At 50.8% G+C, this 19,340-nt stretch overlaps 7 protein-coding genes across 7 annotated transcripts; 2 read left to right on the top strand and 5 right to left on the bottom strand.

Moving 5' to 3' along the window:
• Positions 1 to 74: 74 nt before the first annotated feature.
• PV06_01971 (uncharacterized protein) lies at positions 75 to 2,265 on the bottom strand (the record flags this gene model as incomplete). The annotated part of the gene is made up of 2 exons (XM_016402610.1): positions 75 to 1,859; positions 1,957 to 2,265. The coding sequence occupies 2 exons, from the start codon at positions 2,263 to 2,265 to the stop codon at positions 75 to 77; spliced, it is 2,094 nt and encodes a 697-aa protein (XP_016266507.1).
• A 476-nt stretch (positions 2,266 to 2,741) lies between these two features.
• On the bottom strand, positions 2,742 to 5,761 carry PV06_01972 (uncharacterized protein). The gene is made up of 3 exons (XM_016402611.1): positions 5,394 to 5,761; positions 4,054 to 5,328; positions 2,742 to 3,999 (listed from the first exon to the last, which is right to left on the bottom strand). Exons 2-3 carry the CDS (start codon positions 5,138 to 5,140, stop codon positions 3,023 to 3,025), a joined length of 2,064 nt encoding a protein of 687 aa, XP_016266508.1. The 5' UTR covers positions 5,141 to 5,328; positions 5,394 to 5,761; the 3' UTR covers positions 2,742 to 3,022.
• A 558-nt stretch (positions 5,762 to 6,319) lies between these two features.
• Positions 6,320 to 9,309, bottom strand: PV06_01973 (uncharacterized protein). Its single transcript, XM_016402612.1, has 7 exons — positions 8,975 to 9,309; positions 8,636 to 8,916; positions 8,517 to 8,586; positions 8,310 to 8,458; positions 7,853 to 8,258; positions 7,160 to 7,798; positions 6,320 to 7,111 (listed from the first exon to the last, which is right to left on the bottom strand). Exons 2-7 carry the CDS (start codon positions 8,762 to 8,764, stop codon positions 7,107 to 7,109), a joined length of 1,398 nt encoding a protein of 465 aa, XP_016266509.1. The 5' UTR covers positions 8,765 to 8,916; positions 8,975 to 9,309; the 3' UTR covers positions 6,320 to 7,106.
• Positions 9,310 to 10,426: 1,117 nt separating this feature from the next.
• PV06_01974 (uncharacterized protein) lies at positions 10,427 to 12,722 on the bottom strand (the record flags this gene model as incomplete). The annotated part of the gene is made up of 2 exons (XM_016402613.1): positions 10,427 to 12,580; positions 12,629 to 12,722. The coding sequence occupies 2 exons, from the start codon at positions 12,720 to 12,722 to the stop codon at positions 10,587 to 10,589; spliced, it is 2,088 nt and encodes a 695-aa protein (XP_016266510.1). The 3' UTR covers positions 10,427 to 10,586.
• A 745-nt stretch (positions 12,723 to 13,467) lies between these two features.
• Positions 13,468 to 15,022, top strand: PV06_01975 (uncharacterized protein). Its single transcript, XM_016402614.1, has 8 exons — positions 13,468 to 13,627; positions 13,676 to 13,820; positions 13,875 to 14,024; positions 14,072 to 14,179; positions 14,227 to 14,260; positions 14,309 to 14,527; positions 14,575 to 14,653; positions 14,701 to 15,022. The coding sequence occupies exons 1-6, from the start codon at positions 13,578 to 13,580 to the stop codon at positions 14,479 to 14,481; spliced, it is 660 nt and encodes a 219-aa protein (XP_016266511.1). The 5' UTR covers positions 13,468 to 13,577; the 3' UTR covers positions 14,482 to 14,527; positions 14,575 to 14,653; positions 14,701 to 15,022.
• On the bottom strand, positions 13,703 to 16,102 carry PV06_01976 (uncharacterized protein). Its single transcript, XM_016402615.1, has one exon. The coding sequence runs from the start codon at positions 16,003 to 16,005 to the stop codon at positions 14,758 to 14,760; it is 1,248 nt and encodes a 415-aa protein (XP_016266512.1). The 5' UTR covers positions 16,006 to 16,102; the 3' UTR covers positions 13,703 to 14,757.
• Positions 16,103 to 16,216: 114 nt separating this feature from the next.
• Positions 16,217 to 18,246, top strand: PV06_01977 (uncharacterized protein). Its single transcript, XM_016402616.1, has 2 exons — positions 16,217 to 16,566; positions 16,622 to 18,246. The coding sequence occupies exons 1-2, from the start codon at positions 16,437 to 16,439 to the stop codon at positions 17,626 to 17,628; spliced, it is 1,137 nt and encodes a 378-aa protein (XP_016266513.1). The 5' UTR covers positions 16,217 to 16,436; the 3' UTR covers positions 17,629 to 18,246.
• The last annotated feature ends 1,094 nt before the right edge of the window (positions 18,247 to 19,340 follow it).

The raw sequence follows: 19,340 nt of genomic DNA on the forward strand, positions 1-19,340 counted from the left end.
ACACAACGGCACACGACAAACAACACCAGCGACCACCCGACCACGCACCAACCCCCCATCAACAACCACCCCCCTTACTTCTCTTCCTTCTTCTCACCGGCACCACCGCCCCGACCACCACCCCGACCACCAACGCGCAGAACTTGTATCTGCATCCTCTCCAAATCCCCCATCCAACCCGGGTCGGTGCCCAGGTTGAACCGGGGGCGTCGGAGAGGAGCAGCAGCAGCAGCCGCCGCAGCCCCAGCCAACACCACCGCCTCCGCGGCCTCCTCCTCCACCGACTTTTCTCCCTCCTCCTCGACCCTGGTGGCGGACGAGGTGGGCCTCGGGTTCTGAGCGCCCCTCGCCGCCGCCAGGGTCTCGGAAGCCAGGAGGCGCTGGTGCTCCCTGGCCAGGATGGCCCGCCTCACCCTGGCAGGCTTGTCCTTGACCCGCTCCAGCACGGCCATCAACTCCCGCTGGAGCTTCTCGTGCGCCGCCGCCGCCCTCGAGCGGGCCAAGGACTCCCGGTGTGCCTCCAGGGCCTCCAGGGCCGCCTTGACGGTGGACTCTTCGGCCTTCTTGTGCGAGTACTCGGCGTATGACGACATGATTTGTTCGTAGAGGGATGGCAACTTCTTCTGGGCCTCTCGCGCGTCGAGTCCCTCTCGATCATCGTCATCATCATTGTCTTCGTCACCGTACTCATCATCATCTTCGTCGTCGTCGTTGTCGCAATTGTTGGCCGAGTAGTAAATGACAGACGCGTCTTCCTCTTCTTCTTCTTCTCCATCAACAACATCCGTGGCTTTTCCTTTGCCCTTGTTGTTCTTCTTCTTTTTGTTCTTATTCTTCCTCTTGCGATTCTTTCTCTTCTTCTTCTTTTTGTTGTCACCAGCGGTAGTTGTAGCAGTCGCAGTGTCGGCAATGGCAGAAGTGGTAGAACCGACATTGGTAGTACCGACATTGGTAGTACCGACATTGGTAGTAGTAGGAAGAGGAAGAGGAACATCAGGATTGTCGACACCAATCGTTGGACTCATGACATTGCCTTGACCGGGTAAAGTTGCATAAGAGTATTGAGTGGCCTTGGCTTTGCCTTTTCCTTTGACCTCAGCACCAGCACCAGCAGGGCCGGCAGCAGTAGCAGCATTGTCGTCGTGGTGAGGTGCAGGTGGAGCAGCAGTAGTAGTCGTAGGAGGAACAACAGCAGAAGAAGAACCCTGACCCTCTTCCGCTTCTTCTGTGATGTAAGCTTGACAATCTTCGAATTCACATTCACTTTCGATGTCTGAAAGGTCGGGATAAAAGCTTCCGTCTTCAAAGTGGTCCTTGACTTTTCCCGCGTCGGGCACGAGCAGGTTCTGTCTCGCCGGCATCATTCTGGTCCTTCGGTCGAATCGGAACCAATCCCAGTAGGTCCTGTCTTCGAAACTCGGGTTATCTCCGCAGTACGCCCTGAATTTGCAGATGTAGGTGTAGTTGATCAGCCCGACGATGATGGTGGGACCCGCTCTCTGGATGTCCTCCCTGTCCTCGTACTCGGCCGCGCAGTAAAGAAACCAGTTGCAAATGTAAGCCGCGGCTTCCCAGTCGCCCAGGTTTTGGTTCTTGTTGGCGGTGAGGACAATGTCTCGAGCTTCCAAGCCGCGACCTTCTGTGCCGTTGGCCCTGAAGACGTTGTGCAAACCGCCCTCTTTCCAGAGTCCCCTCGCGACGCGTCGAATGATCTCGGGATCGACTCGCCACACGCGGGTCGTCCAGCCGGGAGGTTTGATCGAGTACGCGAAGGCGAATTGGGCCACCAGCTCCTCGGTAGCTTTGAGAGGTGCAGTTCTGTAATGGCTGATGATGTCCTTCTCAGCTCGCTTCCAGAGCTATAAACGTGAGAGAGAAGAACAAATTGTGCGTCAGCAAACTGAAACCGAAACTTTTCACTTCAAACTTCACCAGGCAGGTCAAATTAAAACCTACATATTCTGTGATGAGTTGAAGTTTCTCTGCTCGGTGCAAAAGAGGTGTCACGAATGTGTAGCCTCTTGGAAGAATCACAGCTTTTGGCTTTGTTTCGTCATGGGCTGTCTGTGATTGACATGGGGTTGGATGTGGATGTTCAAGACAAGAGGAAGACGAAGGGACAGGAGCAGGATGAGGATTTTGTGCTGTTGATGATTCGCCTTCACCGGGAGCGCTCGCCGAGCCATCTTGCGATCCTTGGTTGAAGAATTGCTTAGTCGCTCGTTTAGAGCGATGAGCCCTCTTTTTGCCGCTGCCACGAGCCATTGTGGTGATTTTTGTGGTGTCGCGAGATGATGAGGTTGCAAAGGTGGTTGAGATCGCGAGAAAGTGAAATGTGCGGCGGCTCTGGTACTTGCGCCATGCTTACCCATTTCGGACGTGTGCTGGTAGGTGAGGCAGTATTCTTTGGGTGGTGAGTAAATGTTCATTGAATACAGGATAGGTGAATAGGTGTATTGTATCTCGAAGGCGGGAAAACAATGTCACGTGATTCAGCCTCGTCAGGGGCGGTGTGATCTGAAGAGCTGAGAATAGCCAAAGAACCCCAGCTTGGAATTTGACACAAAGTCGTATTCCTACAGGCCGTCTGTGAATAGGTTTAGCTTTCTGTCACTCGTCAACATCTTCTAAAAGGAGTGACTTACCCTAATGTAAACAATGCTCCTCAGCCCTCAGATTAGCTGGTACCAGTTCGTTGTTTGGCGCATTCGTGGTGATATCAGCTATGAGTATTGATCGTCCAAAAGATAAGTCATCCAGCTGCTTGTATGAAATGGGGATTAATGCTGAGCTGGAATCCAACAATTGATCAACAAAGCGTTCATTGTCCCATCCAAAAGTAAGGTGGTATCTGCAAGTACGTAGCATCATCAAATTCAATCTCATCCCATATGGTCATGGTCGTGATCGTTGAAACCAGGTCTATCCACTGTCAAAGAACAACAAAGCATCGCTAGAACTGGAAAGAGGGATATCGTCCAAAACAAACCGCGGAAAAGATCGCCGACCCCTGTAGTCCTATTCATTGGCCCATATACATCTGAGGCCCAGGGTTAGAAAAATCCAGACCATTTCCACTAACATATCCATCACTTATATCTTCATCGTAGTACTCTCCCCCGCTTGAACCATCGAAGCTAGCCCTTCCCATACCACCAACATCGCTCAGATCACCTTGATCGTCGACCGTTGAGATTTGAGACCAATCGATGTTTTGAAGAGCGGGATACTGTTGAAGAAGTGCTGCTGGCAGAGCAAATCCACCAGTGCCCGTAGTGGGATCCATACCGATCATCATTGGTTGAGGGACAGCTTGCAAATTTTGTGCGAATTGTGCTTGCTGTTGTTGCTGTTGTTCCATCATCGCTCTGCTCTGCCGCTCGGCCTTTTCCTCCTCCAACAACGGTTTGATGCATATCCTTCCGGCCTCGGATCGGAAGTGTCTCCCTAAAGCATCGGCTCTAGCAAACCGCCGACCGCAGCCCCAATATTGACCAGGGGTAGAGTGAAGTTCTCCCTTACACACAAACTTCTTCTCGCCACTATGAAGTCCTTCGTGACGTTTTCTGTCATGTTGCCTTGCAAACGCCTTGCCGCACACCGTACATACGAATGGTCTCTCGTCAGTATGTGTCCGCAGGTGAGACCGCAGGTTGTAAGCTCGCGTGAATCTCTTGGGACAAAGATTGCACTGGAAGGTCGCTGGGTGTTTTTGGACTCGGGCACTCTGGCCAGCTGGGGAAGCGTTGGGTCTGCTCGGGTCTGCTAGATCAAGAATGTAGTCACGAGATTGGCCCATAGAAGAAGTCGAGGCTCTGCGATTCTTTTCCACTCTGCCAGAGGCAACTGGGCCCGGGGATGATTCGCGAGACAAAGAACGACTCCCTCTTTCGGGTGATCTTGACACGGCAAGGTTGTTTGTCGAGGTAAGCCCGGGAGTCCCAGATCGGGACAAGGGTCTGCTGAACGTGACGTCGGATTTACTTCGGCTTCGACCTCCTGGCTTCAAGTTAACGCAAACTCCGAGAATGTCATCAAAAGTAGGAAACTTACTATTCGAGGAAGGAGGGCTCAATGCCCCCTCTACTGCTTCTCCCTGTGGGCCAAAACTCTGTTGTCTCGAAACAGGGGCAGGCTCGATATTAATGGTTGGTGGCGCAAACTGGTCAGCTTGTCCAATATCAGAAACGACAGAAGTGTTGCGCATGTGGTTGCTCGGAACAATAGAGGGATACGCTGATGCTTCCGAGGTGTAAACGTTAGGAATAGGTATGCCCATTGGTTGATTCAATGACAAGCTTTGATCTGGCCCGAGACCTTGTTGATTACCTTCCATGTGTGGCATCAATCGCGGAGACCGGTAGTTGGCCTGTTCACCCAGGCTGAAACTCTCCATGCCGAAGGCATTGTTGGTGTCAGGTTGCGCCTGAAGGAACGGGGAATGGTTCAAGTCCGATGGATCGTGTAGGTCTGCCTGACCAAGGTATGGGGAGTGGTTCGCCGATGAAATTTCACTGTGATCTGATGGTGCCCTCCTGTGCTGCTGGAAGTTGAGTCCAGAGTAACTATCTCCGTACGCGCTGGCAGGATCCAGCGAGGCGTGCCTTGAATGTTGTGGCGTATAGAACTGTCCATTCGTGGATGCAGGCGAGCCAGGCTGAGAGGAAAGGTTCTCTGGTGGATGCAAACTAGGTGACTGCTGGTCTGGTGGAGGAGAAGAAACCTTACTCAGGTCGGCGGGGTTGATGTTCGTCTGTGGATTTATATCGTAGGCATTACTTATTGTGTAGGCTTGATAGTCATTAGGCATATTTTCTCCTTGAAACATGAAGGTGCTGTTGAATGATGGGTCAAATGACTGGTTTCCGAATTGATTGGTCTGGAATGTATCTTGATACTGACTATCGCCGTAGTAATTCGGTTCAGCGGAGTTGGCCTGCAGACCGCTCTGCTGCTGTGGATCGAAGAACGGATTTGAGAAGGGCTGTGTGTTTGAGTTGATGAACTTGCCCGAGGTTAAAGCTGCTTGTACCGAAGGAATCACGCCTGGGACGGTTGTAGCGTATTGATTCGGAGAAGGCTGAGGGCTTATGTGCTGCGCATTGCCCCTCGAGGAGGACCTTCCCCGGGAGTCTTCCATCTTTTATGAAAGAGCCCTTCTGCTCAACCGGCGATGGTGATGTGGGTTTGGGTAATCACGGTGGTGGACAGGAAAAGAAGCCAGGCACCTGCGGGAACTTTCGATCGTCGGTAGAACAGCACACAAGCCGTCCAACGAGTGGATGGGGCTAGCCGGAGGTATTTTGGGATAACTCTTTACCAGGCAGCCTGTGGCGCAGTGTGTTAGCAGACATTCTACACGAGTCGGAGTCACTTTTGGGCCAGGAGCGTACTCAGCCGCGTTGAGGCAGTGCCGAAGCGAGGGAGTATAAGAGATCGCACAGAGCCTTCGATGATGTATACAGGTCACAACAACACTGCTTGAACGGTCGCGACCCCGAAATGACCAGCCAAACGTCGCTATGATCTTGTCGGGTTGTCGAGGTGGACCGGAAGGCAGAAAATGTTGGTTCGGATGTGAATGAACCAAGGTGTGGGGAGTTGGTAAGAACAGCAGATTGGGGCGGCAATAGGACGATTCAGTTAGAGGCGATGCGAAAGCCGTGGGAGAAGAAGTCGCGGTGTGTTATCGGGCTTGGGCACAGAGGAAAGAGTGCGGCGAGGAAAGTGTGAAGACTGCGAAAGACACAGATTGAAAGTTTGTGAGATGAATTGAATTGAATAGAGGGACCATCGTTGCTTGTTATTTGAAACTAACCAAATTCCCCGGCGCCAGTGCATCATGATCGTGGTTCGCCCTCCTCCTCACCTCTGGTGTACAGTATCAATGCATTATCTGCAACTACCGTAATGTACAAGATGTCGCCCCAAGAGACAATTGCCTTGCGGACTATCATGTCACAGTCTGCCTCTTTGTTCCTCACCATTCACAGCGGACCATCGAGTCCTATGCTTACCTGCAGAAGAAATCCGTGACAGGTGCCCAAGAAGTGCCACAATCCGAACAGGGCCCAAATCCCACTCAGGTGGAATTCAGTGTCTGCCTTCTGCCTCGCCGGCCTCGTCATCTGATTCGTCGTCGTTGGAACTTTGGTACATCCTGAAATATCTTTACCCACGTATGGAGTCGAGGCGGACCCAAATCACTTGTTCGCCTGATGCCCAAAGGCCTTGGTACTTCTGCAATCAGATACATCTTCCACTGCTCCGTACGCCATAAAGCAATCTACAAATCTATCTGTGACATGGCGCTGGAAATACAGCTTCAGTGCATGTCGTGGGTGAATAGCATTGACCCTCATATGATTTTCCATTCAAACCCAACCAGAAACAGCCAAGATACGATTCCGTATTCAGCTGTGACCTCTACTTTGACTGTGGCTGTGCAAGCCTGTCTACGACTAACTGTGTGGTCCCAAAGAGCTACTTATCATACGGAGTACAGTAGACCGCAGATCGAGTCAGTTTGTGGATTGTTTTATTCCTCATTACACCCCTTCCTTTGTCCTTTATTTTCCCGGCTTCTGCTATGCTTGGTCTATGGTACATAGCACAGCAAGAGGCGGGCTGGTCTGGTTTTCGACGCCCACCAGATTCCAGTCTTCTGCGCATGTGTGGGAGCGAGACAGCTCCGGTCTGTAATGTCTTTTTTTGTTCATGCTTATGCAATTCCAACTGTCAAACTCCCGGCATCCATCTGTAAATGCATCCATACAACACCATCCCGCTGACCTTGTACGATAAGAAAACAGCGCAAACAGTATCTGTTCAAGGCAAGGAGTGATCGTGATTCGTCAAAATAGTTGATTCCTCCCAAGCTCGTGGTTCCGAATATCGGGTTTTGACGGAGTGTTGCCGACGGACAAAGTGCTAGGAAACGAATCCAAGTGATGAAGATTAAGTTGGAGGACATAACTGTTCCGTGATATTGCGAACCTCCTGAGAGTAGGTGGTGAAAATAGTGCTGTCGTACAGCAAGCGGGACGCTGAGGGCGAATATCTACCGTGCTCCGCTTCTAATAGCTTGCTGCAATTATGGAAAGCATTCAACCTGTAACATGTGAGCACAAAATCCTTTCCCTCATATATCATTACATACCACAACAGAGAACCTTCGCAATCTTTTGGAAAAATCCGGGCTGCTGATCTTGTTGCTGAGTAGGCCTTCCTTGGCTACTCTGCAGAGCTCCAGCAGCTGGACTCGCCCGAGGCCGAGATCCCACCAAGTTCGCATTACTGTTTTGGAATTGCGCCTGAGTGCTTGCGGGAGGTGTATTCATATCCAGTTGTCCAACTAAACCGCTACTCCTCTTAGGAATGTTACCCCCGGCGGCGCCGCTTGTGCGATCTCGAGCGCTCTTCCCCATGGCTGCCACTCCCGGTTTTGCTGGCGACCCTGGGGGCGGGGGCTGCGCTGCGTTTAAACGATCCGCCGATATTGCTCCACGATCTCGCGATGGCCGTTGTCCGCCATCTTGACGCATAGCAGAAGCTCCGTGCAAGGCACGCGCTGATGCATCAGCGGGAGGGTTGACATTGTGTAGATGCGCCGCAGATGGGTGTGCTTTCATTGTCTCCCAACCACGTCCGCCATTCAATTTCATCCAGTCGTATTCCCCATCCTCAACCTCGCCGCTGTTTTTCAAAGCCTGCGTGAAGAGGTCGCGCAAAAAATCATAATCGGGGGTATCCTCGAATCCAAGGTTTCGAACGTAACTGAGATATTTGTTGAATTCCTCTACGTGCACGATTAGCTCTCACAGGCCCTGATATACTGTAGTGCCAAACGTACCTGGAAATCCTTCGCATAGATCTTTGATAGCAGTGGTTTGCTTCTTTTCTCCAATCTTTTCGTACTTCTGTTTGTTGGTTGCCGCCTTTAGTCCCTGCCATGGGAGTCCTCCCCTGAGAAAGTACATAAACACATGCCCAAGCGCTTCCAGATCATCTCGTCGCGACTGTTCCCGGCCCAGATGTGTATTGATACTCATGTAACGGGCCGTTCCCGATAAAGATTTTCGTTCACGGTAGGGGATATGCTGTTTAGTTTTAGGGTCTCGATATTGCTTTGCCATGCCGAAGTCGACCACATGAATGACGTTAGCAGCCTTGGTACCAGGCCTACCGATCAGGAAATTGTCAGGTTTGATATCGCGATAGATGAGATTTTTCTCGTGAATCGTTTGGACTCTCGAAAGCTGGGTTTGGTTCGTCAGCGAATACCCACAGCAATGATGAATAATCCCTACCATCTGTTTCGCGACCATTACCACAGTCTTGATGGAGAATCGTCTGTTGCAGTGATCGAAGAGATCTTCCAGACTAGGACCCAAAAGATCGATCACAAGGATGTTGTGCAGACCTTCTTGCCCGAAATAATACACATTGGGGATGCCAGCTATATATTGTTAGCCTGTTCGGCCCATCAGAGGTTGAATTGAGGCCATTAGACTCACGGCAGCCGACCAGGATTTTGTATGTTCGATATTCATCTCGTAATTGGGGAGCGTCGCTTTTTCTAGGTTCCTAATGCCAATGAGATTTTACACGTCGGCTGCGGTGTCAAGTGACATACGAATTTGATGGCCACTTGTTGGTTATTGAGAAGGTTGGTGCCTTCGAAAATGACACCAAAGGAACCCTCTCCAATCTTCTTGCCCACCCGGTAATGCACACCAACGACGTTTGACGAGGAGGAAGCCATCGTTTCGTGGATTCTTGCGCTGACTTGATGACCCAAAGGTATTCGAAGGAATGTTGTTGCCGAGAAAGGGTTTCAGCGGCGAAGCCAACGTCAACAAGGAGGAAGAATTCGAGGCTTGATTCGAGGGTGTTTCACCTCCGCAACGGCGGTGACTGGAAAAATCGGTAAGTTTATGTGCCAAACAGCACCTCAGTAATCAAGATCACGTACATCGATTTCAGCCTCAGGCGAGAGTAGGAAGCATGCGTATAACGAGGTAAGGATTGAGGGTGGTTAGGCGTAAACGGTCAGTTGTTGTCGGGAGAGTTTGAGTCGGAGCTCCTGCCAAGGACCACGGCAACTTCGCCTAGAGACTGTCCAGCACGGACTTGTAAGGGTCGGCGTTCGCACCCACAAGCTATACCGCAACAACAATGAATAAAGGTTGTAAGATACAAAATCAGAATGAATTGACAAAAGAAGATCCGGCTCGGCGAAGGAAGCTTGAGAGGAATACGAAACAAGAAGTCTGGGGGTGTGTGGCAGCTGGGCTTACAGTAGTGCTACGGTATTGACGCCTCAACATCCAGGGCGCAGGGAGTCGTCGGGGGGGACGGGTGGTTATGGAGACTACAAGGTACGAGCACCTTGGGAGGGAGTGGCTACTGCTCGTACTAACTCCCTAAGATACCTACGGAGTACCTACTGTACGCTTGAAGGCTCACTAGGCCTTCTTTGAAATGTCAGGAAAGAAAGGTGACCGAGGGCCAGACTCGAAAAGGATACACTAAATTATCTCATTTCGTCGCCGATCTCTCTGGCCTGGAACTGCATCCCTTTATTATTGTGCGCCAGTTGTCTGTAACAATTCGGAGGACTCCATCTTCACTCGTCTCCTCCGAAGTGTCTCGACCTTCCGGACCATCGGGCTAATCCTTGCTTTATCAATTCTGCCGCACCTAGGGCGCTTCTAGGGAGTCTACGAGTACGAAAACTCCCCGTACCTGGTTAGGCCTATCTTGGTAAATGACCATCGTTCGTGATCACCTACTCCGAATAAAATTCCTAAAAACGCTCTATCGCTACCTCGGGGTAATCGTGAATCCAAAATTGTCCTGGTCGAGACAACAGATGTAATGAATTCGTCTTCTTGACTTCCCGTGTCATCCATTCATGTTGTCACTGCTGTCACTTTCCCACCTCAACCCTGGACCTTCATCACCAGTGGAGGCTTCATGCGCCAGTGGAACCCGAAATCAACGCTTAGCAGGGATCCAGAGCCTCTGCGGCGCCATCTACGCAGCGGTTCGGACCTCCATTGGACGTTGAGATATTTGGCTCTGATCGTTTCTCCTTTGGTTCTGTTTCCCAAGCATCAGAATCTTGCTACAATGCCAGTGCCGAGGGGTGCTGTCGCTGTTTGTCACTACCTCAATGTGACAAGAACTGAAGAACACAAGACACAGAGGAGGGACTAGTGATTTTGCTTGGATAATTATTCTACAAAGCTCTAGAGGCCATTGAAGTCTGCTAGGATTGAATGTTCTTCGCTTGCTCTTCAACCCCAGATCCACCATATGCAGGCACCGTGCAGTAACGTAAAAAGCTCTACACACCGTATCCTCGCCCCCAGTTGTCCCAGACTGCGCAAAGTACTGGTACATCGGCATTCATGGAGCCAGTTCTTCCTGCTCTGACCTCCTTTCATGGATTCACACGTCGCTCTCTGACATGATTAATATAGACTGCCAGCTGACCATTTCGAACGCTAATCACCTAGAGCTTTCTCCCAGTACCGCTTTTGATTGACCACGATGTCGACTTTGAATGTTGCATATGATTTCTATTGTCTTGTGAACTGCATACGTGGCGGGCCATTGTCGACTTTGTTATTGATTGTGTCACTCCCGTGGGAGACTCGAGTGACATTTCGAAGTGGTGAAGGGGTGGTCGGCTGAAATGGAACTTCAGATGGAACCCGCACCCCCGACTTTGGCTGACTGTTCTTTCTGAAGAGTCCACCGAATTGAAGGCTTCGGCTCTTCTTCACTGTCCGTCCCTGGTACACGGCCAACTGCTGATTGGCATCTCGTTGATGTAAAGGGTTGGCCATCTCCTTATCCTTTCGAGTAATTGTTTTGCTTGACTTGGATCTAGAAAAGAGTCCGCTCCTGCTCTTCTTGAGTAGCCTTCCTTGCCGTTCGGTCGATGGTTCTCTGGCGGGCAACATACCAACCCGGGTAGGAGTGGGCTCAAAGTAAGTTGGAGGAGAGGTCTCTGGATGGCTTCGTCGGTGGGATGGAGGTGTATCTCGCGCGTATTGACTGAGATCGCCCAACGAGGGTGAATAGATGGGGGCATCCTGAAGAGAGGCCAGGTCGTCATCATCATCAATCTGTGTGGAGGGATTTGGGGTCTGCCGTGGAGGTGGTGAAGCAGCAGCGTCGACACTAGCAGAAATCTCTGGACGTCCACCTGACGGTGCGCTGGCAAATGTGTCTGGTGGATGCATTCCCAAAGGATTCACTCCTCGAGGATAGCCGGCTGGAGGTTTTGCATCCACGTACTTGTTCGCCTCGGTCGAGAAGAGCACGGGGGTTGGGACATTGTCCTGCTTTGCAAGGTCATTTGCAGCTCTCTTGACGGGTTCTGGCACCGCAGCGACCATTGAGCGGATGCAAGGATACTCAGGTTCGAGGACTGGTGTCGGTGCCATCATCGCTTGGAAGTGTCGTTGTCTGTCGAGGAACCCTGCCTTGTCTCCGTGACATGCCTTCTTTTGAGAAAAGAAAGATGACTTTGATCTCAAAAAAGGAAGATTGCGTTGGAGAGGTGAATGGAAATCTAATTTGTCGACTGCGCTCGCAAATGACTTGGTCAACGAGCCAAAGGCAGATTCCTCGTAGTCGCTTTGTTCAACACCCGCCTCAGTATCAAGAATTGTTCCATCAGCGAAATCACTGAGAAGAGGCGGGTCCTGTCGTGCCTGGGCCATCTCTTTGCTGCTGTTCAACGATTTCCGCCTGAGGTGTTTATTCTCAGTAAGTGCTCTCATCTTTCCTTTGTACAGGTTCAGTATTCCCACTGGAAGATGCTTGTCAGGGCTCCCACAAGCCGGGTGCTCATCTGTGTCTTCATTGTGTGCATGAACCACGCGGGAGGCAGTTCTTCTAGATCGGAATCTCACTGGCACCCCTTTAACCCTCTTCCTTATGATGTTGCCTAGCTTGATGATGCGGCGTTTTTGCAACATAGACATCTTGGTTGGTGACTTTGATGCGTCAGCAACGTTCGGTCCCGTTGTCTTTCTTTCTAGTTTCTCCGAAGAAGGCACGCGCTCATTGTGTTCTTCTGGCGAATTAGCAACCCATCCCAGCACTGGATCCCACCTAGTCCTGGCAGAACCCATGTCAGATATCTCGCCACATACGACACCCTCAGTACGTGCAACATCCACATTGGTAGTGCTGGTGAGTATTGGAGCAGAGATGAAACTTCGAGCAACCGTGGATGTGCTAGGAGCTTTGGGAAGGTGGACAGACTGGCTACGGGGATATTGTGATGCAACTGAAGACTGAGACCACGGTAGCCACGATAATGGTCGAAACCGCCGTCTGCTCCGCATTGCAGAAGTCTCTTGAACGTTGTCTCCTTTGCCTGATAGGCTATGGGCCTGAGCAGAACCCTCTTTTCTGTCCGAAGACTGTGCCACGACATCATTATTCCTGGGCTGCTCAACCTCAGAGGATGCTGGTGGTTGATCATTGGGATCACAACGATAGGAAAGGCTGGACTCTATGCGGCCATTCAAGTCGGCACTGGAGGGGATGCGAGAAGCTGGACTCAGGGTCAGTCATTGAAAACGCGCAGAGGGACCACGTATACCTTGTCGTGAGCCGGCATGACCAAAGGAGCGGATTGAGTCAAAGGAGAAGATAGAGAAGGAGCCTTTGCTGTGGGTTCGTGTGTGAGAGACCATGGTAATTCGACAATGACGATGTCTTAGTTCACAATCCTCGACAGACGATGAACGGGACGTGGACTCATTGAAAAGTGTCGACACGATGGGGGATTCCTGACACTGGTATCCCAAGTAGAGTCGTCGTAATTGCAGGGGCAGTTGCAAGGAGGAATTGAAGCGAACAACAATGTGGACAAAAGCATCAGGAAAGAGCAAGACACACCCTGGCCATGGCTACTGCCACGTCTGTCTGAGACGAAAGCAATCAGCCTTTCAACTACTTACACCGCCCAAGATATTTCTGCCCACGACAATCATGATTCAACTTGATTCAATCTTGCACCTTGCCCTATGTCCATCAACAGCATCCATTTTGCAACCCTTCAAGGCCCCAAGCAAGATCATTTTTGCTTGAGTTGTGTTGCACGAGTTGATGAGCTCTCCTGTGTGTATCAGATCGACTCCTCCGTACTTCATTTCGAGATCCAATCCTTGCACCTTCAACGGCCTTCCTTACCTCGAGGACTGGGTATCGCAGGAGAAGCCAGCAGCGTTGATGATAAACCTCTGCTGGAGAATGAATCTACGAATGACCGCGGCAAGACACGGCTTTTTTATGCGGCTTTGGCACTGCGGATCTCGGCACTTGTCCCGCATCATGTATTAGACGGATGCCGACCACGGGGTTCAGGTATAATACTGAACACCTTGGCCGGAGCCCCGCGACGTGCCACAAATACTATTCATTATTAGAGTAGTCTCCTGTATCATTGCTGTCTTGGTGTTATTTTCTCTCCAGAGATATATACTTTGTTATCGGAAGGAGTCTACTCTAGAAATTTTAATATTGAATCATCACTATCATCTTGCACCATGCCCTACAGCCTAAAAGGTCGCAATGTCTTGGTCACTGGTGGATCTAGGTATAACCCCTCAAGAAATCATCGAACAGAGTCCTCATTATGATGCAGAGGCCTAGGCGCTGTGATATGCGAAAAGTTTGCTGCAGAGGGTGCAAATCTCATGATCAACTATGCAAGCGCAAAGAACAAAGCAGAAGAGCTTGCCGGAAAGTGCACGAAGGACTTCGGTGTCAAGGCTGCCATTGTCCAAGGGGTGGGTCTTGTGGTCTACTTGACATGTATCGAGCAAAGCTCACATGGTTCTTAGGATGTCGGAGTCGCAGCAGATTGTGCTCGGCTGGTCCAGGAGACCGTGAAACAACTCGGTGGAATCGATGTCCTCGTCAACAATGCTGGCTGGACTAGATTTGCGAAATTTGGAGACATTAACGATCTCAGCCACGATGAATGGGACAAGGTACAGACTACCGCTGTGATGTTCAATATCCAAGCTCATCTCAGCAGTGTTGGCACGTGAATGTCATGTCACAACTATGTCTGATGCAGGAGGTTGCACCGCTCTTCAATGCCAACCCGGATGGAGGAGTATTTCTCATTTCTTCATCGATTGCGGTAGGAAACTGTCGAGACCACCAAGTCTCCAAGCTGACATATCCAAGGGTATTAGCTGTGCTGGAAGTAGCATGGGCTACTGTATGTCAAGACTTCCTCAGTTCAGCCTGGCCTTCTAACATGTAGTAGCTGTGACCAAGGCCGCCGGTGTTCACATGATGAAATGCCTCGCCTCGACCCAAGGCCCGAAGATAAGAGTCAACGCAATTTTGCCAGGTCTTCTGCTCACAGATTGGGAAAGTATAGTCCAAACTAGAACAAAGTCTCGACCGCTAACAATAGCAGGGTATGAGGTACACTGAGGACCGACGACAGCAGACGATTAATGCAGCTGCCTTGAAACATGAAGTGGGTTTCTCTTCTTGCCCTTCCACGACATGCTAACCATTGACAAGACATATCTGGATGACTGTGCCGACTCATTCATCTCGACTGCAAAGAACACCTCGATCACAGGCCAGCAAATTGTAGTTGGTAGGTCAAAAACCTATTTGGACGGGTATAGCGCTGAACATTTCCAGATGCCGGCGTTATCATCAGGTAGATGGCTTCTGCGAATCTCGGTGTATAGGTTGTTCTTATGCGGTGTGGATCTCCGGCAATTCAAAAGGCCGCGTAGAGACCTGCAGACAAAAGTCTCCGACACTCTCTGCTCTCAGGAAGACTACGGTGCGAGCAGCGGCTGCGGCACCAGTAGATTTTCCCATAGAAGCGACAGTCATGTGAGGAAACACAAGTTGTCTACCCTCGCCATCTGTGGCGAGAGTGTTGACCAACAAAGGCTTATCACTTTCAATCGGATCTTGGCTTTTCGGTATAATTGCGTAAGGAACGCCCACTGGGATGGAGTCGGCACAGCTTCTCAACCCTTCTGGGATGTCAGAGGCGGTAGCAAATCGCGCATCCTCGGATATTTTGATGCGGATCGTGTCCTTCATCGCATCGTCATTCTTGATGAAAACCTGTAGAGGTCCGATGGCTCGGTTTCGCCGTAGTAGTTCAGTACCCGTGAATTTGGCGAAATCAACGACTCTCATCTGGGCAGTGATCTTAGGAGCCATTGCAACCTCCTCCGGATTCTCTTGGTCGCGGATGGGAGTCTGCGGCGGGATGTACAGTCTGTGCCGAATTGCGTTGACCAACATATCTGCTCCCAAGGGCGCCAACAAGTCAATGAGTTGCGGAGTCGTAATACTTTGAGGATTGGGGATCTCGATGCCGGGAGCAGGAGTCTGGTCAAGTATTGTCCCTTGATCGAACTTGGATGGATGTAATGTCTGTACCGTGATTCCCGTTGTCGTTCTGCCATAGATTATGGACCATTGAATTGGTGCAGCTCCTGGCAGGTCCGGTAGCATTGAGGGATGCACATTCAGACCATTGTATTTTGCAATATCGAGAATCCTTCGAGGGATGAGCAGCCCGAAGGATACAGCTACCACCAGGTTAATCCGTCCATTCAAGCCTTGGTACTCCGGTGAACTCCACCCTCTAAAGGTGTCGATTTGATGAACGGGCAGGTCAAGTCGTTGGGCGACATGCTTGATCGGTGGACTATTGACGTGCTTTAGACCTCGACCACTTCGTTTGTCTGTCCTCGTGAGAACATCAATGGAGGCGATGTTGGCTTGCGGTGTTTTTGAAAAGGCATGCAGGGCCGTCAAGGAGGTCGCACTGAATGAATCGGAGCCGCAGAAGAGTACGCGTAGGGGGTCACCTTTGGGTTTTTGGGTCGAGAGCAGCCGGGGAGAAGACAAACCCGACCACCTCGAAGTTCTAGAACTCGTGTGCCAGTATGACGATGGCCAGAATGGAGTTCGCTTCATTTGCCCCGATCATGTCGATGATTTGGTTGACCCGAGACGAAAACGGCCGCAAGATGTAATTCGACAAGAAAAAATATGCTATTTACCTAGGTTCTTATCCGAAGGTAGGTGGTCATTAATGCAAAAGAGGTGTATTGGCCTCGTCAGTTATAAAGTAGGTACCTCGGCCTGCGGGGACCATCTCCAGCCTACGACTACAAGTAATGCCCGCCTGAGTTTGTTCCATTTTGTCGATGATATAGCGAGATAAATTGTTGGTCATTATCCTGTCAGCCCATCCTCACCTATTCGTCCTCGAATCTCGTACATCCTCCCTTTGGTAGCTCGACTTGCTCCATCGACAGTAAGATTCCATCCAGCCTGCGATTTGGACGAGGAGGCTCATTCCCACGGACGGCAACAGCACAACATACTTCATAACTCTATAAAATATGGCGGAACCACCGCAGCCATCACCGCCACGGGCAGAGCACTCCTCTGAAGATACAGCTACGGCGACACAGAAGCCTCTTGAAGCCAGCGCCGATGCTGACTCGGACCCAGACTTTGACGATCTCGATGGTACAATGGTCAACGTTTCTTCCTTGCGCACACCGACATACTAATGCTCCTCCAGATGTTCTTGATCAGTTCTCAGCCGCATCCCTAGCGCAGCCCAAACCTCAATCCGATCCCGCACCTTCATCCTCCGGCCCAGGCAGACCAGCCGCAGCGACGCACGATGAACCCTCTCTCCCTCCTGACATTCCCATCCCAGAAGGTCCCAAACCGAATGAGTCCGAGGAAGAGTTCATGGCTCGCCTCACTGCCGAAATGTCTACAGTCATGTCCAAGTTTTCGGCCGACCCAGCCGCCTCGGCAGCCTCGCCAGAAGACATCGCAAAAATGGGTCGTGAGCTCGAGGAGTTTACGCAGAAGATGGAGTCTGAAGGCATTCAGCCCGAAGATCTCTTGAAGGCCATACTAGGCGAGGACACTGGATCTAGGGTCGAGGACGTTGCGGTGAACGAGCGCGTGAGAAGGGAGAGTGAGTCACAGTCCCAAAGTCCCGAAAAGGCCAAACGACCTGGCTCTTCCAAGGGCAAAGCAACGAATTCTTCGTTCGAAGACACTATCCGCAAGACGATGGCCCGCATGGAGTCTTCTTCGGCAGCTGCAAGTAGTGCGACGGCGCAATCCTCTAAGTCGGAGGAGGATATGCTAGCGGAAATGCTGCGCGCCTTGGATGCCGAAGGTGCTGGTGGCCAGGGCGATGGCGACCTGTCTAAAATGTTTCTCGGTATGATGGAACAGCTCACAAACAAGGACATGCTCTACGACCCGATGAAAGAGCTCAGTACGAAGTACCCAGGATGGCTGGAGCAAAACAAGCCTAAATTGCCGAGTGACGAGTACGAGCGTTTCTCGAGACAACAGGTCATTGTGAATGAGATTGTAAACAAATTCGAAGAGAAAGATTACAGTGATGATGATTCTAAATGTCGAGAGTTCGTGTGGGAGAAAATGCAAGCGATGCAGGCAGAAGGCGCCCCTCCCGAGGATCTTGTTGCCAATCCTTTCCCCGGTATGGGAATGCCTGACCTGGATGAAAAGGGACTTGAAGAAGGTTGTCCGACACAGTGATTAGCAGTGGAAGTGCTGGAGCATGATGCAGGAAGGACCTCGGACAGGAAAACAAAGTACTAAATAAACCTTGAGTCCGTGAGCGTTGCTCGAGACGAAATGGTCGATCGAATGTGATGGCACCCACGTTTCGGATCTCAGACGAAAGGAATGTTTGCACCGGGACTACAGTGTTGCCTTTTGCCACAGGATCTCGAGAAAACGACATTTGAAACAAACATCCCTACGCCGTGGAGTCACTTCCACAGGGTCGCATACAATAGATGTGGATGGAAGCGATGCCGTATACTCAATCACGTCTCAGGGGAAGCATCTTCATGAGCACACAGACGCAGGGCACGTCGACGTCTTCTGCAGATTGGGTGATCTACAAGAATATGAAGGCGGTAATACGAGCAAATGAGGTCAAATATTTTCTACAGATATTCAATGTGGTTTCGGCATGTGAAGCGTATTCACAACCGGGAAACGTGGCAGCAAACCGAGAATACACGGAGACATGCCAATACAAATGTCCACAAAGCTATTCTCGACGACTCGTAGTATTGATATAGATTCAAGTGGTTGAACGGTGATATCTTAAAGCCCTTTTCGGGTAGCCTTAATCGAATTGATCAGCGCAATTCCCATGAGCTCATGCTTAGCCACTTATGCTAATCCTTCAACCCTCATGGAAAACATTCACATTTACCTTGATGAACATTTTGGTCATGGAAACGAAAATTTATTACTAAGGACGGGTATGTATTAAGCGGTGCAGCGCCGTTCGATCGGGACACGTCAAGTCCCAGCAGAAGTCCATTTCTTCTTACTCCCAATGTCGGGCAACTCCCGTTGGTTCAAGCTTCAGCCAGTACGATACGACTCCCTTGCTAATGTCCTTGCCCTGATACGACAGCCTGCACTCGACGCCACTCTTCTTTGAATACACTCATAGTTGTCTATGCACACCAGGTTTTCCACTGTAACCTCGCGAATATTCGCCAAGTCCTCGAGGGGGGCGGAATTCTTGGCACCGACGCGCCGATATGTGCCCAGAGATTTTCTCGACCTGCTACAACTCTTCAAACTATACCAAGACTCTTTAGAACAGCGGAGAACGCCCCTTGGCCTTCGCGCCTTGTGCACGGCGCCCACCATCCATTCCCGCCTTTCCGTGCCAAGTAGGCCAGCCATGTGCTTGATAGTCCTGCACTCCGTCACGCATCGGAACAATAGGTCAACACGGGTGAAAATGGTTCTCTACCACTTGGCATTCGTCACAGGTAGGAGCACGCAATCTAAATCAAGTTTGGTGGGATTGTAACGGTAGGTACGGTTGAAATTTCATCGACAACAGGGTCATGACGACTTCTCTTCCCTCCCTGGCCAGTATAAAGCACGTCGTCTCCAGTCGCGTGGTTGGATTTTTGGGGCGTTTCTTGGTTTTATTTCGAAAAAATTACTCTAAGCCCATCCAACATGGCAATTGTCCAATATCTCAGGAAGGCGGCGGTCTGGTTTGCTCCTCCCCCCAAACAATCGGATGATGGACGCGATCAGTGGCCTTCACGGGCGGCATTCCTGCTGGCCGCAATGGGTGGTTGTGCCGGGCAAGGAAACCTCCTCCGCTATCCGTCCGTTGTGTACAACAACTATGGCCTTCAATGGTTCATTCCATATTTGCTGGCTGTTTTTCTGATCGCCATTCCTGCTCTTATCCTCGAGATATC

This window comes from Exophiala oligosperma (assembly GCF_000835515.1).
Source record: "Exophiala oligosperma strain CBS 72588 unplaced genomic scaffold supercont1.2, whole genome shotgun sequence".
NCBI classification, from domain to species: Eukaryota; Fungi; Ascomycota; class Eurotiomycetes; order Chaetothyriales; family Herpotrichiellaceae; genus Exophiala; species Exophiala oligosperma.

Coding starts and splice junctions, on each gene's coding strand:
- PV06_01972 (XM_016402611.1), bottom strand. CDS start 5,140: ATGGAAGACTCCCGGGGAAGGTCCTCCTCGAGGGGCAATGCGCAGCAC. Junction 4,000..4,053: donor GAGCCCTCCTTCCTCGAATA/GTAAGTTTCCTA, acceptor ACTTGAAGCCAG/GAGGTCGAAGCCGAAGTAAA.
- PV06_01973 (XM_016402612.1), bottom strand. CDS start 8,764: ATGGCTTCCTCCTCGTCAAACGTCGTTGGTGTGCATTACCGGGTGGGC. Junction 8,587..8,635: donor AACAAGTGGCCATCAAATTC/GTATGTCACTTG, acceptor CATTGGCATTAG/GAACCTAGAAAAAGCGACGC. Junction 8,459..8,516: donor CAAAATCCTGGTCGGCTGCC/GTGAGTCTAATG, acceptor AACAATATATAG/CTGGCATCCCCAATGTGTAT.
- PV06_01975 (XM_016402614.1), top strand. CDS start 13,578: ATGCCCTACAGCCTAAAAGGTCGCAATGTCTTGGTCACTGGTGGATCT. Junction 13,628..13,675: donor TTGGTCACTGGTGGATCTAG/GTATAACCCCTC, acceptor ATTATGATGCAG/AGGCCTAGGCGCTGTGATAT. Junction 14,261..14,308: donor TGGAAGTAGCATGGGCTACT/GTATGTCAAGAC, acceptor AACATGTAGTAG/CTGTGACCAAGGCCGCCGGT.
- PV06_01976 (XM_016402615.1), bottom strand. CDS start 16,005: ATGAAGCGAACTCCATTCTGGCCATCGTCATACTGGCACACGAGTTCT.
- PV06_01977 (XM_016402616.1), top strand. CDS start 16,437: ATGGCGGAACCACCGCAGCCATCACCGCCACGGGCAGAGCACTCCTCT. Junction 16,567..16,621: donor AGACTTTGACGATCTCGATG/GTACAATGGTCA, acceptor ATGCTCCTCCAG/ATGTTCTTGATCAGTTCTCA.